The following is a 16,446-nucleotide window of genomic DNA, read 5'->3' on the forward strand; positions in this document are numbered from 1 at the left end:
TTCTGTTGGGTCACCTCTCTTTGGAATGGGCACAAATATGGATGTCCTCCAATCAGTGGGCCCACTTCCTGGGATATCTACCTTTCTGAATTTTATTAGGAGTTCTGGTGTAGTGCTGTGGGTTAATTTGCTGGGCTGCAGTATCAGTTTGAACAACAAGGTCGGTGGTTCAAGCTCATCAGCCACTCTTCGGAAACCCTATACAGGGTCACTGTGGTTCAGAACGAACTCGACGGCACTTAACAACAACAAATTTAATTAATTTAAAAATATATTTTTAGTACTTTTTATCTGCCAAACACTCTTGTTGTAAACTGGAGATATAAAGATGAATAAAACTTACCTTCCTTATGCTGACTTGCTGTCCTGTTCTTAAGACCCAACTCAATTCCAACCTCTTTCATGAAAACTTTTTGTCTCCTCAATAATACTGTGCACATTGCTGTTTGAAATCCAATTTGACTACATAATGTTGTACTCAACATCTTATTTCACCCATGTTCAACAATTATTTTTCAGATCTATTTAATAATTTTAACCCTGGTGTGGAACTGTAGGATAAGCACTGCCCTACTAATTGTAAGATTGGCAGTTCCAACCCTATATACAGGTTCACTAAGAGTTGAAACAGACTCGACAGTACACAACATCACTTAACAATTTATCTTTACATGGTAAATTTATCCATTGAATATTTACTGTTATGTCTTCTTGTTGTTGGTTCTAGATGCTGTCAAGTCAGTTCTGACCCATAGTGACCCAATGTACAACAGAACGAAACACTGACCAGTCCAGCACCATTCTACAATTGTTGGTATGCTTAAGCCCAATGCTTCTGTCGACTGTGCCAATTCGTCTGGTTGGGGGGTCTCACTGTCACTCTATTTACCAAGCATGGTGTTCTTCTTCAGGGACTGGTCCCTACTGATAACATGTCTGAAGTATGAGAGACAAGCCTGGCCATCTTGGCTTCTAAAGAGCATTCTTGTTGTACTCCATCCAGTTCTGATTTGTTTGTTCTTCTGGTAGTCCATGATAACTTTAATATTCTTCTCCAACATCATAATTAAAATGTATTGATTCTTCTATAGTCTTCCATATTCATTGTCCAATTTTCACATGTATTTGATGCTACTTAAAATACTATGTTTTAGGTCAGGCACACTTTAGTCCTTAAACTGACATCTATGCTCTAAAAAAAACTCTAAAGGGATCTCATGGGGATCATGACCAAGGGCAAAGACCTTACTATCCAGGTGCTTACATTCTAGTAAGGCAAGGCAGGCAATAAGTGTTAAACAAATAAATGAGAAATTTAAGTAAGTGACATGAATTATGAAGCAAAGTCATTGGGTATAGAGTGGTGGAGACAGGAAATAAATAATCTATCTAACCCGATATGCAGATGATACAACAGTGCTTGCTTAAAGCCAAGAGGACTTAAAATACTTATTGATGACGATCAAAGACCACAACCTTCAGTAAGGGTTGCACTTTAATGTAAAGAAAACAAAAATCCTCACCACTGGACCAGTAAATAACATTATGATAAATGGAGAAAAGATTGAAGTTGTCAAGGTCTTCACTTTTCTTGGATCAACCATCAACACTCACGGAAGCAGCATTCAGGAAATCAAACAACATATTGCATTAGGCAAATCTGCTGCACAAGACCACTTTAAAGTGTTGAAGAGCAAAAATACCAGTTTAAGGACTAAGGTGCACCTGACGCAATCCATGGTATTTTCAATAATCTCATATACATGTGAGGAGTCCTGCTGTGACATTGAAGGTTAATGTGCTGAACTGTAGGGTCGGTTTGAACTACAAGGTTGGCGGTTCAAACTCACCAGCCACTCCTTGGCAACCCTATACAGGATCGCTATGAGTGGGAACCAACTCAATGATACTTAACAACAACACCACATACACACGAATAGAAGCATTGATACATTTGAGTTATGAAGCTGGAGGAGAATATAAAAAATACTACAAACCACCAAAAGAACAAACTGATCTGTGATGGAAGAAGTACAACCAGAATGCTCCTTAGAATCCAAGATGGTGAGATTTTGTCTCTCAATCTTGGGACATATTATCAGGAGAGAACAGTCTCTAGAGAAGGACAACATGCTTGGTACAGTGAAGGGTCAGCTAAAAACATGAAGACTCCCAATGAGATGGAATGGCACAATGACAGCAGCAATGGACCCAAGCATAGCTACAATTGTGAGTTTGGTGCAGGCCTGGGCAGTGTTTTGATCTGTTGTGTATATGACCACTATGAATGTCAGTATCCACTTGATGGCACCTCATGAAAACATGTGGATGGCATTTGTATTGACAGATGATGAAAGAGAGTACTCCAGCCTGAAGGAATAATATCTGTAGTCATATCATTTAGCTGGTATGCTATATCATCTAAAGGCATGGCCCCAAAATTCTTAGAAGACATATATTGCCAATGGCCCCCAAATTCTCTCATCAACAGTTGGAGATGGATGATGCCTATCCCTTGGATGGGTGGACTTGTGACTACAATTGACTAGGTCATAAAAGGCAATGGACTCTGGGGCCATCCAGAGTGAAGAACATGAGGGGAATATGAGATCCTAGCCAGAGAAACAGCAACACCAGAGATGGAGGCAGGGATGCTGGCATAGAGAGATAGAGCAGTTAAGGACTCTAGACTCATGGAAAGAGAAAGGCTGTGTGCTCACAGGAAGGAGGTTGGTTTGAAAAATGTGCCCTTTGGTTGTTTAAACAGTTCTATATTTGTGTGTTTGTGAACATCAAAAAAAGAAAAAAAGGAAATAGAAGCAAATACTGTTAACTGATGGTGCATGGAGAGGATTATAATCAGTGCTTGGAAACAAAGTACAATTGGTTGAGTACAAAACCAATTTTCTACAATGTAAACTATTACTTAGTTAATAATAAAAGCTGCTCTTTTTTTAAAAAAAGAGATAATGGAGCCTTGTACTGTTGTTGTTATGTGCCGTGGAGTCGGTTTTGACTCATAGCAATCCTGTATAGGGTTTCCAAGGCTGTAAATCTTTACGGGAGCAGAAAGCTTCATCTGTCTCCTGCAGAACAGCTGGTAGTTTCGAACTGCTGACCTTGTGGTTCGCAGCCCGATTTGTAACCACCACGCTACCAGAACTCCTTGGAGCCTTGTACTACCATGTGGAAAATCTATTACCCTGAGGCTGCCATGCTGTGAGGAAGTTAAGCCACATGGAGATACCCAGGTGTACACACTTCAATCAGAAATCATTGTCTTAGTATTCTCCTAGCTCAGAAACCAGACTGGCTTTGGATGGTTTCACTTCCCAGACATGGAGTCACCTCCAGTTTATGTGTCTTCCCAGATGGCCAGGATGTTCTGCAGCAGAGACAAAATTGCTGTATTTTGTCCTTTCAAGGTTCTTGGCTCACAGAATCTGTGAGCAAGTGCAATAAAATAGTTCCTGTTTTTGTCAACAAATTTGGGATGGATGTTTATGTAGCAAATAGTTAGCAGATATAGCCTTGTCTTCTCTTCTACTGGATCTCCCAAATTATATCCCACAGTAGTAAGCACAGAAGAGGGGAAATGCGATATTATGGAGGAAAATGAGAAATGGCTGCATTTGACCACGAAACCAAAAATCACTCCCGCTATTTTAAGTAGGAAGTACATTAAGATGGTAAATTAAATTCTTGCAAATCTTTTTGAAAGATGAAGAAAAAGAAGGTCAGAAAATGTACTGCGGGAATTCGGGGACTCAGAAAGGGCAGGAACGCAGCAGGGGCATTGACCCCATTGGGGTCCACTGCCTGCAGCAAGAGGCAGATGTTTGCAGGAGTTCACCAGAAGTTTCTGCAAAGCTCATGTGTCTGCCAGTATAGCTGCCAGAAAATAATAGCTTATCTCTCTTCTCCACCTTCCAAATCTTGGGCTAATGCCAGTCACTGACCAAATCTGTTCTAGAAACCAATCTTGCATACAAGAGAGGACCTCAGTGGGTAGAAAAGTATTAAGACCTGACCACATCTTGCATGGTTCATGCATTTGGATACGCAGCATCTATAACTCTATCTATATGTTTAAACTTCAAAACAACAGTACAGCAACTTTAATTTTTGCCTAATATGGTGCAACTATCTCTCCTACATATAAAGGTATACTCATTATTTCCTCAAACCAAGAATTCCAATGTCTTATTAGTGATTGTATCCACCTCTGGATGTTGTTCATTCAATTTGCAGTTCAGTTACAATCAGCTGTAATATAAAGTCTAAATTGTAAGGTAACTACCACCAATACCCCTAACACAGAATATTGGGGAAAGGGGTTACTTCAGTTATCTCTTGCTGCTATAGCAGAAATACTACAAGTGGATGTCTTAAACAAACAGAATTGATTCTTTCACAGTTTAGAAGGATGGAGGTTCAAAATTCAGGGCCCTTGCTGTATGGAAAGGCTTTCTATCTCTGTTGGCTCTTCAAAAAGATCCTGATCTTTTATTTATTTATTTTGTAAACGTGTTTATTTTTTTTAATTTAAGTTTTTATTGTGAATTAAGTGATCATTTACATGGGAGAACATTAGCTTTACATTCATCCCATCATATTTAGTTTCATTGCAATGATTACAAACCCCTCCATGAATCATCAAACAACCAAAGGGTACACCCCTCAAGCCTGCACCCTGGCTGTCAGCACACAGACCTCTCCCTCCCTGAGTCCAGAGTCCCCAGTTGCTCCATCTCTCAACATCATCGCCTCTGCCTCCATCTCTGGCATCACTGTCTCTCTGGATAGGATCCCACACACTGCTCTTTTCCCTTAATGGCCCCAGGGACCTCTGCTCCTGGACTGCAAAATCAACCACTCCCCTCCTTTTGTTACAAAATGTCTATCTTTACATTTCCAACACTCACAGGCAGTCCTGATAGCAATTATTAACTATTGAATCACAAGAGTCTTATCCCCATCTCCTTTTATCTGCCCCATCCAGACATGTTGGAAACCACTTAGTGGAGATTCTACCTTCCTCTGCACGCTCTGGAACTAGGCACCCTCTTGAAAGCTTGTAATCCAGTTATTTCCTGCTTTTGTAGCCCCTTCATTTTGGGTAGCCAATGTCTAAGTTGCCCATCCCTGTCAACCCTATACACCAAGGTGGTGACAATGATTTTCACAGTAAAGGTATGTTTCCTCTTTTGTGCTACTACATCCATAAGTATAGGTCAAGTTCATCAAACTGTATCAGATTACTCTTTCTTTCCTCTTCTTTCTACTTCTAGTTGAGTTCTGATCATCCAGCCATTGAAGCCAGGTCAAGTGGGTACTATCTATATGTATGTGCCAATACTTGTTCTTGTGCAGGTCCCTCACTTCATTTCAGCTGGACACTTCACTTCAGCTGGACACTTCACATTCTGCTGTAATCCTCTGTGTCCATGTCCCTATTTCTGGGTCCAGGAGTCCCCAGGTCTTGCCATACTGCTGGCCAACCAGGTCTCAACCCAGGTTGACAGGAGTCTATTGAACGGAGTCGGATTTAGCTCACAACTTCATTGCTGTTTTCCCCCCACTTCCGCTTATTGATCAGTCCTTTGAAAGTGGGAGGGGATACAAAAGGTTCCAGGGAAGATTCATTCCAGGGAGTTAAAAAAGAAACTACTTTAAACGTTTGAATATATTAATTGTTGTTGTTAAGTGCCATTGAATCAGTTCCAACCCATAGAGTTTCTGAGGAGCAGCTGGTGAACTTCAACTGCCGACCTTGTAGTTCAAACCGACTTTGCAGTCCAGTGCATTAACCCGTAGCAGCACACTAGGACTCCATAATATATCAATTGTTGTGATTGATGTTAACCATCAAGTTGGTTCTGACCCATAGTGACCCTGTGTAGGGTTTCCTAGGAGTGGCTGGTGAGGTTGAACCTCCCACCTTGCAGTTCAAACTGACCTTGCAGTCCAGTGCATTACCCTGCAGTACTACACCAGGACTCCGGCTCATAGCCCCCCTACATAGAGTTTCCAAGGCTGAAATTTTTTATGGAAACAAAAAGCTTAATCCTTCTAAAAGTAGCAGCTGGTGGGTTTGACCTTGACAGTAGCACTCCAGTGCTTATCTGACAGAGCCAGGAGAGCTCCTTTTATAATTAGTACTGATACAGAGAAAACTAAGTACAGTTATCCTCTGCTTTTCAAAAATTTGCATTATGCCACTTTGCAGACTTACATTAGTACATCTTTTGAGTAGCTGAAAGAAATCTAAGCACGGTTTTTGCTTTTACCATTAACAGCAAAAAGTAAAACTAACATTCAGGGCCTGTATTTCAAGGAACTGAAACGATGCAGCATGTACCTCAGTAGTAAGACTGACATGGTTAAACTCCTTCCCTGGGAACTCTTAGTCTTCATCTCAGCTTTGAGCTGCCACAGCTTTGAACTCTATCTGCAAACACTGTATGCTAGTGTTCTTTTAGGTTTTGTCTGTTACTTAGTATGGTTCAGTAGGCTATTATTTTTTGGGTCTAGGAATGCTGAAAACATATTTTCCATACTAATGAATGGTCACTACCTCTTTGTTTTTGCCATTCTGTTTAGGAAAGGTTTTATAAAAACACTTTACTTTTTTAGTAGCCAAGGGAACCTGTAATTTAAAAAGGAGGTGATTATTTATGCCACATAAAGGATTCAAGAAAAGACATGCAATTTTATTGCAATAGATGGTAAAACTGAATATTTAAATTCCATATTAATAAAACAAAGTATTCATAAATCCAAAATGCCAATGCCTTCATTCCCTAGGGCTGCTGTAAAAACTATCACATGTGGGCAGTTTTAAAGAACAGAAGTTGATTTTCTATAGTTCTGGAAGCTGGGAGTCTGGGTTCAAGTGCTAGATTGACCATACTCTATCTTTCTCTTTCTCTGAAGGCTCTAAGGGATACTTCCACGGGCATTTCTTGCTATTCCTTGGCTTTTAGATGCATCTTCTTATGGCATGTGTCTTCCTCCTGTGTGACTGTCTCAATGTCCATTTTCCTCATGTAGAAGATATACCTTGCTCAGGTATGGCCTCATTAATTTGACTGACAGCATCTTTGATGAAAAGCCTTGTTTCCAAATAAAGTCACATTCAGCAGTACTGGGGCTAGGGCTTAGTATATCTCTTTTTAAAATTTATCTTTTTAAAAAAATCAAAATTCAGTCTTGGAGAAAGGTTTGTCCTGAAGAGACTTGATGATTGCTTGCCTTGATGGCTCCCCAGCAAACCACTTGCTTGTTCTTATAGTAACCAATCATACTGCCATTTTTGTTTTGGATTTTTCCTGTTGGTCTTTCTTTGAAGATGTATCTTCTGTTGCCCCAGCTGTTCCAGGCTAGTCTGCTTGTCCTTTCTAGAGGGAATGTCCAACCTTAGAAGGTTTTGGATGGGGCTCAGGATTCCACCTAAGGTCCTATGCACTGCAAAGGCTCCACAAGAAGCCTATTTCACTGGGCAAGTTCTAGAACTCTTTTTAGGTATTTCAATCAGTTATAGGCTGAAGACACCCTTACAAGCTTTCCGTACTCATATTTCCTAACATTTCTTTTTCTCCCCTCAAGTTTCTATTTTACAATAGTAGGCAAGGTATTAATATAGATTTTGTTGTTGCTGTTGTTGTTAAGTGCAGTCGATTAGGATCATAGCAACCCTATATAGGGTTTCTGAGGAGTAGCTGGTGAGCTTGAACCACTGACCTTGCAGTTCAAACCGACCTTGCAGTCTACAGTACCACACCAGAACCCCATATATCTTTTGTGGGGATATAAGTCAGTCAATAATTGTGTGATACAGAAGTAGTCAGAATCTATGAGATGGGAGGTATGTTCATGTGTGTATATATTTGTGTGGGTGGAGAGGAGGGAGAGTATTCAATAGTAAAAACCTTATTATGTCTCATAAATCAATGAAAAATATTTAAAATGGGAAAATTAAGAAATAAAAATGTAAGCATATTTCTTATAAGATATATGAGAACAAATGCCTAAATAAACATAGAAAACTAAGCTAAAATTGATTACTTCTTTGGAGGTGGAAATAGGAAGGAGGAAATAATTGGGTGAGGACTTTTGGTTTTTATTATAAGCTTAATAGTACCACTTAACTTTTCAAACTATAAGCATATATCACATTTGGCAAAAAACAAAATAGTTTTTCTAAAAGTGAAGGCAAAATTTTTCAATATCCAGGGATTAAAATGATATAACACACAGGAAAATCTTTTTGTCATATGCAAATTGCTGCATGAATGCAAGTCATGAGGATCATAGCTGATGCTGAAGATGTCATTGATAATTGATGCCAGGCCTCAGCTCATGGGCTCTGGCCATCTGCAACAATCATTACACACAGACCGAGTGCAACTGTTATGACCCAATTACTTACTGGGCATGGTGCCTGCCAATCATTCAGCAAAACCTTATTGTGCAAATGCATGGACCCTGCTGCCGTCAGTGTTGATGGAGCATAGTAGGGCTATACATTCCTGACTATGACAGCTGACAAGTGATTTAAGACACTTCCTGGCCAAGAGGGATTCTGTGTCTGGTTCCGGTCCTCAACCTCCCTTATATTAGAGGCCTGATACAATTTCTATACACAGAGTCTTCCCAGATTCCACTCTCACACCATTCACAAACTTCCTGCCAATATGCCATCTTTCCTAAATCACTATTAATGGCATCTTTTGTTTAGTCTTTGAATACTTAACACTTCTTTCTGCTTTATATGAGTCTGATAGTCTGTTTGGTTGGTGACTTTAACAGTCATCTTTGGGGTTGGAAATCTGTATAATACTTTTGCTGCACATCCTATTGGTTACGAGCTTGGGTACTGAAAAGAGTGTGCACGAGTTTGAATCCCAGATCGGTTGCTTTTTATGGCTATGTGACATTGGGGGAGTAATTTAACCTCTCTGTGCCTCAGAGGTAATAACACTGCAATACTTACCTCATAGGCTTAATATAAGAATAAAGAGTTAATGAATGTTGTAGAACTAAGTCCAGGTGTGGCACTGTAGGACAAGCACTGGACTTCTAACAATGAAATTGGCAGTTCAAACCCACCAGCTGTTCCTTGGAAACCCTATAGAGGGTCACTATGTGTTGAAATTGACTCCACAGCAATAAAAAATAAAAAAACATAGAACTAAGAAATGTTTGGCTAAATGGTAGCCATGTAATTAATAACCAAAAACCCTGGTGGTGCAATAGTTAGTTACTTGGTTACGAACCAAAAGGTTGGCAGTTTGAGTCCACCCAGAGACGTCATAGGAAAAGGACCAGGCAATCGGCTTCTATAAACATTATGGCCAAGAACACCCTAGTGGGCAGTTCTTTTCTGTTGTGCATAGGGTCGCTATGGGTCGGTACCGACTTGATGGCACCTAACAAAAACTATTAGTTATTTTGGCTATAATCTTTATGGCAGCAGACAGCCAGGTGTTCCCTTTTCGGCACCACTGGACAGATTCAAACAGCCAAATATTCAGTTGCAGTCGAGGGCAAACATTTTGCACCACTGCTAAACCCACATGTGTATGTACCTAATGACATAACAGGCGCTGAAAATTGCTAATAAGTGTGATCACGTTTATAACCCATTTGGAGAGTTTGGCACCAACTGTAACCTCCTTCCTACGGCTGCTCTTGTTGTTATTAAGTGCCATCAAGTCAATTCCAACTCATAGCCATCCTGGATAGAGTTACCAAGGCTGTAAATCTTCTATAAGTGCAGAAAGCCTCATCTTTCCCCCACGGAGCAGTTGATGGGCTCAAACCATAGACCTTGTGATTAGCAGTTTCACTGGATTCCTGTCATGTTGTTGTTGTTAGGTGCCATCGAGTCAGCACTGGCTCATAGTGACCCTATGCACAACAGAACAAAACACTGCCCAGTCCTGGGACAACCTCACAATTGTTGCCATGCTTGAGTCCATCGATGATGCCACTTGGCCAATCCATCTCGCTGGAGTCTTCCTCTTTTTCTCTGACCCTCCACCTCACCAAACATGATCTCCTTCTCCAGTGACTGGTCCCTTCTGACATATAAACCACTAAAAGATAATTTTAAAATGCACTTGGGCTAATCCCCTCAAAAAGAAAGCTCAATTTACTATCCCTGCTCTTCCGAGTTCTTCAATATAGTACTTGACAGATTTATCTCTAGAACTTTCTAAAAAGATCCATCCCCCAAATTCTTTACCACTCATTCTACAGGGCAGTCAGGCTGACCTTCTCCCAACATTTACACAGGTCAAGCTGTGTAGATCTTAGGGCGTCATTCATGACTATAGTTGTACCAACTTCCATTCACCCCTTGTCTAACTCCTTTGTAGCTTAAATACTTAAATGTCTCCTCCTCAGAATTCTTGGTCTCTTAATAAGCCCACTTATTAGTATTTCTCAAAATAGTCAATTCTTTTTCTCTTCAAGAAATTCATCCACTTCCGTAATGTTGTTGTTAGTTGCTGTGGAGTTGGGTCCAACTCATAATGACACAAGGAAATATCGTCTAGGCCTGGGCCTTCTTCGTCACCATTTGTATATTTAAATCTATTGTTGCAGCCATGGTGTCAATTCATTTCACAAAGGGTCCACCTCTGTTATGCTGATCTTCTACTTTATCAATCATGACGTTCTTCTCCAGGGATAAATCTCTACTTATGAAGGTCAAAAGTAAGTAAGACAAAGTCTCACCTTCCTTGCTTCTAAGGAATATTCTGCTGTACTTCCTCCATGGATATAGTTGGGAGTTGATGTGAAATCACTTTTTGACTCATGGCGACCTTATGGGTGCTGAATAGAACTGCTCCTTTGGGTTTACAAGACTGGGACCTTTCAGAAGAAAATCACCAGTCCTATCTTTTAAGGTATCTTGGCAAGGGGTTGAACTGCCAACCTTTGTTGTCCCTTGAGGTTAAAGGATCATGAAAACTATTATGGAGGAGAAGAAACCATTATATACACTTGTCTACTCTATTACTCATACGTTAAGATAATTTTTCTTAAATGACACCTTGATTGATGTATACTCTCAGAAGGTGAAGATCATCTTTTCAGAGTGAATGGAATATTAATTAACTAATGGGAATTTGTGAGTTGACTACTCTATTTGTTGCTTTGTAGGCACACAGTTGGCATAGACTATTATATGATCCCTTTGGCTAATAGTCAAGGTGCAAACTAGTCAGTATATATGGTGCTATATGTGGCACTATGGGTTAATTGGCTGGACTGCAAAGTCAGTTTGAATCCCAAGGGCGGTGATTCAAGCTCTTCGGAAACCCTATACAGGGTTGCTATGGGTCAAAACCGACTCAACAGTACTTATCAACAGCAATAACAACAATGCAAACACAAAATTAAAAAATATAGGGAATGTCAGAAGGTAGTGGACAGGATACAAAAATCTATTTCGTGTGGCAGAAAAACATTCAGCCTTTTATGTAAGTTGCAAAGACATTGGTGAGGATATAAAAAACACAAAATTCAGATACTTAAAATGTATAAATTCAGAGCTTAATTTCTCAACTGCTGGATGAGCACAATATTACTCATTACTCAAGAAATAGCAACACACTTACAGATAAGGAATAGTGATTGTAATTTTACATATTTATGATTTTATTTATTATAGTAGATACATTTACTATAGAAAATTCATAAGACACATAAAAAAATAAATAAAATTCAATCATGATCTAATCCCTCCACCCAGAGGTTACCTAATATATTTTTTACTGTATTTATGTTCAGACACATAGTCATATTTATTAATTCAATAATTATTCATTGCATGCCTACTATGTTCCAGGACTGTCTAAATTTTGGTACACGTAAGTGAGTAAAAATGATAAAAATATTTACATCACAAAAGTGATACTCTAGTAGGAGTATGGATGGGTCAGGGTAGTGGGCAAGTGGGGGACTTGAGCAAAAATATTAAACACAATATTTCAGTGTCATAGGATAACAAATAATGTGACTAGAGAACAAGGCACAATGAGAAAATGTGACACTTGTTCCGCTTAGTAGGAGCCGATGAGCAAATAGAACGAATTTTGTCATTCTGGTGCTAGTTTCTATAAAAATGTTGTAGATTGTTGTTGTTGTTAAGTGCTATCGAGTAGGTTCCGACCCATAGTGACCCTGTATAGGGTTTCCGAGGAGCATGTTGCAGATAAGACCCTTCAAATCCAAACTAAGGAAGAAAAAAAATCATTTCTATTTGTTGCCAGGACCATCCCAAACATTAGTGAACCTAGGGAAAGAGAAAAATGGAGACCCCATATATCATATGTATAAATTGAAAAAGTATAAATCAAGCCAGAATATTGTTAAATGAATATATTGTCCTTTGACAAATACAGTATCTGAACGATCAGATTTGAATTTAGATTTTATGAAATTCTTGAGGTTCTGTCCCAGAACAGAGTGGCAAGTAGAGTATATTTACGACCCTGACCCACATACTGCTCCTTTTTTGTTCCTGCCCTGGTTCATTCTACACCATGAGGGAGTAAGCAAGTGTATGATAGACACCCATATACTTACTCTTATGTCCTCAAGTCCAATCTCTGTCCACACCCTGGCCCTGCTAACAATCACATCCTGCTTGCACTGGATACTGACACAGCTACTCTAAGCCTTTCTGAGAAAAGAGGACCAGGTGGACCCTGGGGAAGTACAAGCATTTAGCAGGTATCCTCTAGAGCTAAAGGCCCTTGAAAACTGTGATGGAGAACAGTAAGAAAACTGGCCAGAGGTCTGCATTAGAGAAAAGCTGCACTGGGTCACTAATGGAAGGCCCTCTGAAAAGTGCAGTCCAGGTTCCAAAACAGAATGAGTCAACTCTTATTGCTCTTGGTGTGGTGTGTGTGTGTGTTAAGAACCATCGAGTCAGTTCTGACCCATAGTGACCCAGAATAGGGTTTCCGAGGAGCAGCCAGTGAACTTTGACCGTCGATCTTGCATTTCAAACTGACCTTGCAGTCCAGCTCATTAACCCCCAGTGCCACACCAAGACTCCTTATTACTGATGGTGTTGTGAAGTGCCATTGAGTTAGTTCTGACCCATAGTGACCCTGTATAGTGTTTCCTAGGAGCAGCTGGTGAGCTTGAACTGCCACCTTCGTGGTTCAAACCAACTCTGCAGTCCAGCACATTAACCCAGAGCTCCACACCAGGACCCCTGTTATTGTTGTTGTTAAGTGCCTTTTAGTCGGGTCTGACCCATGGCAACCCTGTGTAGGGTTTCCGAGGAGCAGCTGGTGAGCTTAAACTGCCAACTTTGCACTTCAAATGGCTTTGTAGCCTAGCGCATTAGCCCACAGTGCCACACCAGGACTCGTCACTGCTTTGCTGTAGTTGACATTAAGTCTTCTTTGACTCTTGACATCCTGGTTGTTGTTAGGTGCTGTCAAGTTGGCTTCTACTCATAGTAACTTTATGCACAACAGAACAAAGCACTGCCTGGTCGTGTACCACTTCACAATTGTTAAGGAACATTGCCAAGGTCTGAGCCCTTTTCATGATTATTGATGTGTTTGAGTCTAGTGTTTTAACCACTGTGTCAATCCATCTAATTGAAGGATTCTCTCATTTTCTCTGACTCTCCTCTTTACCTCTTGCGATGATTGGTCTTTCCAAATGTCATGCTCAAAGTTCTCCACATCCTTGCTTCTAAGAAGCATGCTGGATGTGCAACTGATTTGCTTGTTCTTCTAGCTGTCAAGTTAGTTCTGACTCATAGTGACTCTGCACAACAGAATGAAACACTGCCATGTTCTGTGCCATCCTCACAAATGTTGCTACATTTGACCTATTCTTGCCACTAGGTCATTCCTCATTGGGAATCTTCCTCATTTTCACTGACCCTCCATTTTGACAAGTGTGGCGTCTTCTCCAAGGACTGGTCCCTCCTGATAACATGTTCAAATGATGAGAGAAAAAGCCTCATCATCCTCACTTCTAAGGAGCGTTCTGGCTATTCTTCTTCCAGAATAGATTTGTTTATTCTTTTGGCAATCCACGGCACTTTCAATATTCTTCTCCACCACCATAATTCAAATGTATAAATTTGTCTATGGTTTTCCTTATGCCTTGTCTAAATTTCATTTACATATGAAGTGACTGAAAATACAATGGTGTGGATCAAGTGCACTTTTGTTCTTAAACTGAAATCTCTGCTCTTGAACACTTTAAAGAGATCTTGTGCAGCAGATCTGACTAATGTAATACATTCTTTGATTTCTTAACTGCTATTTTCAGGTATATAGATAGTGGATTCAAGCAAAATGAAGTCTTTGAGAATTTCAATCTTTTCTTCATTCATGATGTCATTTACTGGTTCAATTGTGAGGATTTTTGTTTTCTTTATGTTGAAGTGCAATCTCTACTATAGGCTGTTATCTTTGATGTTTATCCATCCAGACAGTAAGCAATCTTTTTCACCAATATCACAATTAAAATGTATCCATTCTTATTCTGTCGTCCTTTTCTACAGTCTAACATATTAGGCTACCAGAGCTTCTTATATCAATGGAGAAAAGATTGAAGTTGTCAAGGACTTCATTCTTCTTGGATCAACTATCAACACTCACCGAAGCAGCAGTCAAGAGATCAGACAATGTATTGCATTAGGCAAATCTGCTGCACAAGATCTTTTTTAAAGTGTTGAAGAGCAAAGATGTCTGTTAGCTTGAGGACTAATGTGCACCTGACCCAAGCCATGGTATTTTCATTAACCTCATATGCATGTAAAAGCTGGACAGTGAATAAGGAAGATCGTAGAAGAATCGATGCCTTTGAATTGTGGTGTTGGAGGAGAATATTGAAAGTGGCATGGACTGCCAAAAGAACCAATAGATCTGTTTTGGAAGAAGTGCAGCCAGAGTGCTCCTTGGAGGCTAAGATGGCCAAACTTCGTCTCGCATCCTTTGAACATATTGTCAGGAGGAAACAGTCACTGGAGAAAGATTTCATGCTTGGTGAAATGGAGGGTCAGAGAAAAAGAGGAAGACCCCCAATGAGATGGATTGGCCAGGTGGCATCATTGATGGACTCAAGTGTAGCAACAATAGTGATGTTGGCTCAGGACCGGACATTGTTTCGTTCGGCTGTGCATAGGGTTGCTATGAGTCAGTTCCAATTCAATGGCACCTAACAACAACAACAACAACATATTAGTTGATATGAAACAACTCTTAGCTTCCCCAAATTCAGATGTGTGTGACCCCTTTCTCCTGGTTTCCTCTACCCCTTGTTGTGCTTTGAGAGGATAAGAACATAAAGATGTAATCAGGGATCAGAAAGGAACTGACCCTTTGCTTTCCAAACACTGTAACTTCAAGTTATGAAGCTTCCTGTGTCATACTCCTGTGAGGTGAGGAGCTCTTCATGAATGGTCAGATCAGAGCTTTGATCTGGATATTTTATTTTACTTTCCTGGTCATTTTCATCTCTGAAATTAGACAGTTCTTGCAACTAAAGAGTATGAACTCATGTTTTCACTCAGGGACAAATATAAATAGCCTATGAAACAAAAATGAAAGAATGATCAGTTAAAGAACACCATTGCTTTGTTATTATCTTATCAATTTCAGTAAAATCAATGAAAAGCTTACTGGACCACTGTGTGGTTGCAGATTGTTTCTTTACTGTGATTCTGTATATTGAGCCATGAAAGGACCCATGAATTATTAATTCTGAATTCATTCTAGTGCTTTATTTGTTAAGAAGCTTTATGGTAGCTTTGTTTTTCAGGAAAGGGAAAATTGGAGAACTATTTTAAAAGAATACATCGTTTTAAAGCACCTTCTTTAAAATCACCAATAAAATTCTCTCTTGGATAAATGTTATACAGAGAGATTTCCTGTAAGTTATTAAACTTGATTGCATATCTTATTTGCATAAAAATATTCTTGGCACTAAATTCCCTGTGATGCTTCTTTTCAGTGACATGGTCAGTAGGAAGCTTGACTGATTATAGTTCGTGGCCTTGGGCCACAGCCCACTTTTTGGAGTGATCAGTGAGTTGAGCAGCTTCCAAGAGTCAGCTGTAGGAATAATTCAACTTTTCATATCATTCAGTTTTGTCTCCTGAATTTAAGTTGATTGATCTTTCCACCTTCCCATTTGAGCAAGAGGCGCTAGAAGGAGGAAAATGCTAACAATTATTACTTGATTTTTAAAAAAACAAGCTCTTTTTGGCTCTCCTATTTTCAGTTCTTGGGAACTGTGTCAGATCTTGGGAGACCACCTTTCCTATTTACTAACCCTGGGTCACTTTTCAAAATGTCAGCTCTCTATGACTGAGTGGAACTGTTGGCAAATAGGTTACCTTGCGTTCAAATACCTCTTTTTTAAAAAGAAAAAATAATAATAATTTGAGCTTTGCTT

General features: G+C 39.7%; 1 protein-coding gene across 1 annotated transcript in view; it reads right to left on the reverse strand.

Moving 5' to 3' along the window:
* STX17 (syntaxin 17) overlaps positions 1 to 13,739 on the reverse strand; it is an 82,959-nt gene extending 69,220 nt beyond the window's left edge. Inside the window, exons 1-3 of the mRNA XM_006864746.1 lie at positions 13,671 to 13,739; positions 6,578 to 6,649; positions 3,751 to 3,819 (exon numbers count right to left, since the gene is read on the reverse strand). Of these exons, the coding sequence (XP_006864808.1) occupies positions 3,751 to 3,819; positions 6,578 to 6,649; positions 13,671 to 13,739 (210 nt within the window). The remainder of the gene's footprint in view (positions 1 to 3,750; positions 3,820 to 6,577; positions 6,650 to 13,670) is intronic.
* Positions 13,740 to 16,446: the final 2,707 nt, after the last annotated feature.

This window comes from Chrysochloris asiatica, unplaced genomic scaffold (genome assembly GCF_000296735.1).
Source record: "Chrysochloris asiatica unplaced genomic scaffold, ChrAsi1.0 scaffold00069, whole genome shotgun sequence".
In the NCBI taxonomy this organism is placed as follows: Eukaryota; Metazoa; Chordata; class Mammalia; order Afrosoricida; family Chrysochloridae; genus Chrysochloris; species Chrysochloris asiatica.